Source organism: Chaetura pelagica, unplaced genomic scaffold, assembly GCF_000747805.2.
Source record: "Chaetura pelagica isolate M959 unplaced genomic scaffold, ChaPel_1.0 scaffold638, whole genome shotgun sequence".
In the NCBI taxonomy this organism is placed as follows: domain Eukaryota; kingdom Metazoa; phylum Chordata; class Aves; order Apodiformes; family Apodidae; genus Chaetura; species Chaetura pelagica.
The window spans coordinates 535610-537582 of record NW_009954298.1 but is presented as its reverse complement, the minus strand read 5'-3'; the positions used below and the strand labels follow the sequence as shown (position 1 = coordinate 537582).

General features: G+C 62.0%; 1 protein-coding gene across 1 annotated transcript in view; it reads right to left on the bottom strand.

Annotated features, from left to right (window-relative positions):
• LOC104394251 (coiled-coil domain-containing protein 92) overlaps nt 1-1973 on the bottom strand; it is an 8574-nt gene that overhangs the window by 3246 nt on the left and 3355 nt on the right. The window contains exon 3 of the mRNA XM_010003818.1: nt 35-147. Coding sequence (XP_010002120.1) covers nt 35-147 — 113 coding nt within the window. The remainder of the gene's footprint in view (nt 1-34; nt 148-1973) is intronic.

Below are 1973 nucleotides of genomic sequence, written 5' to 3'. Positions count from 1 at the left end.
CCTTGGTGCGGAGGCTGGAGCGCAGCGCGGCCACCAGCGTCTCCTTGTGCCGCAGCTCCTTGCGCAGCTCCAGGTTGTCCTTCTCCTTCTCCTGCAGCTGCGCCTCCATTGCCCGGCACTTCTCCTCCAGCTCCCGGTCCAGGACGTCTGTGGGGACAAGGCACGGATGGGTCAGGGCCACAGCCGTGGGCGGGTCCCCGCCTGCTGTGACAGCACGTGGAGGTGACTGCCAGCTGCCACAGGGTGTTGCCATGTTCCAGCAGCGCCACTGGGGCTGCTCAGGCACTTCTGGGAGCTCCAGGACTCCCCGAGAGCTGCTCTGAGCTGCGGTGCTCCATGTCCAACCGCCAAGCCCAGAGGGGAACCAGGGGCTGTTCTGCAGAGGATGTGTCTGTCTTGGAACCTGCTGCCCCTGCCCTGCTGCAGCCTCCTGCTGCAGTTTTAACATTCCTGTAGGTAACCAGTGTTTCACTCTACGAGTGACTTTGCAGGTGAGCACAGGGGAGTGTATCTGGGGCTGGGAGAGAAGAGGGAACAGTGGCAGTGAAAATACCAGCCCAACTTCAGAGGGGTCCTCGACCTCATGCCCCAAGACCCCATGGCCTGATGAGAGAATGGTGACACTGACCTAGGACTGTGGAGGAAGGAACCCCAGCCCGGGCAGGAGGAGCAGGCTCAGGGGAGCCCATCCTGGGGGCAGGGCAGCCAGGCAGCTCCCCACGCTGTCACCTCTGCTTACGCCTGACCTGTGCATCGCTCTGCTCCTGGCAGCAGCCGATTGCCAGCGACCGGGTGAGGACGGGACTTGTTAAAACAGAAGCTCTGCCTTGAGCAGCAGGTTGCCCATGGTTCCCACCACCCTCCCTGCCCTTCCCACGCCTCAGTAGGTGATGGATGCCCTCCCTGCCCCAGCCCTTCTGAGTCACAACAGAGGAACCCAAAGAAGTGACTTCACATGGGCCCTTGCACACTGCTCCTGCACATCCTGCACCACTCTGGCCAGCCCACATGGGCTCCATCACCCATCCACCCACCCACTCATCCAACTGGCCATCCATCCTTCCCCTATCCCACCTGCCCTCCGTGGGTTGTGGCCTTGCACTTGGGACAGCAAAACTATCTTGGAGGTGTTGCATCAGGTAGGATGCTGTGAAAGAGGCAGGAGGAGACTGGAGCGTGTCTGGCAGCCAGATTTCACCTCTCCACTGAACTCTGTATCCCACAGGCAGGAGGGGGTGGGGGGCAGCAGCTCCAAGTGCTTTTGTCCTCATCCAGAAAGTGCTGTCATCTCCAAGAGGAAAGGTGTGCTGCCCACATGGGGCTTTCATGGGACCATGGGGACATGGCCCAGGCACAGATTTCCAACTGCAGCCACTGTGACTGGTGGCATTCCCCACTCTGGGAAGTGTCTGGGGAATGGAAGCTGCTGGGGAGAGAGTTCACCACCTGGCAGTGAAGGAGCCGAGCTCAGCAGGTAGTGGGAGGGCACGGGGGGCCCTGGGGACCCTCCTGACCCAGCCAGGGCTGCACCCAGCCCTGGTGGGGCGCAGGGAGGGGAGAGGCTGCTTGCCCCGGGGCGGGCACCCGCCTGCTGCACCCAGCCTGCCCAGGCCTGCTCTGTGTTGGTACAGGACAATCTGCAACCCTTAGGGCTCCCCAGGGTCTTCTGCAGAGGAAAACTGCTGGCTGATGAGATCGCAGGGAGGCAGTTACATACAGTCATTATTACATGCATGGCATTTGAAGAGCAATCATTTGATGGCTCCTTCAGCTACGCGTGGTTGCCCCATAATAGTGGCAAATGTGATCCTGCTCTTCACAGGCTGTGAAAAGGCCACGGGTGGGCAGAGACCTGCGGGGGGGCTGCCTGCCAGGGATGCACCGGGTGGGCTGGGTGCCAGGCCAGAGCAGAGCCCCCCCGCGTGGGGAAGGACCTCGGGCTTGGCAGGAGGAGGGGGGGAGGGGGGACTGGG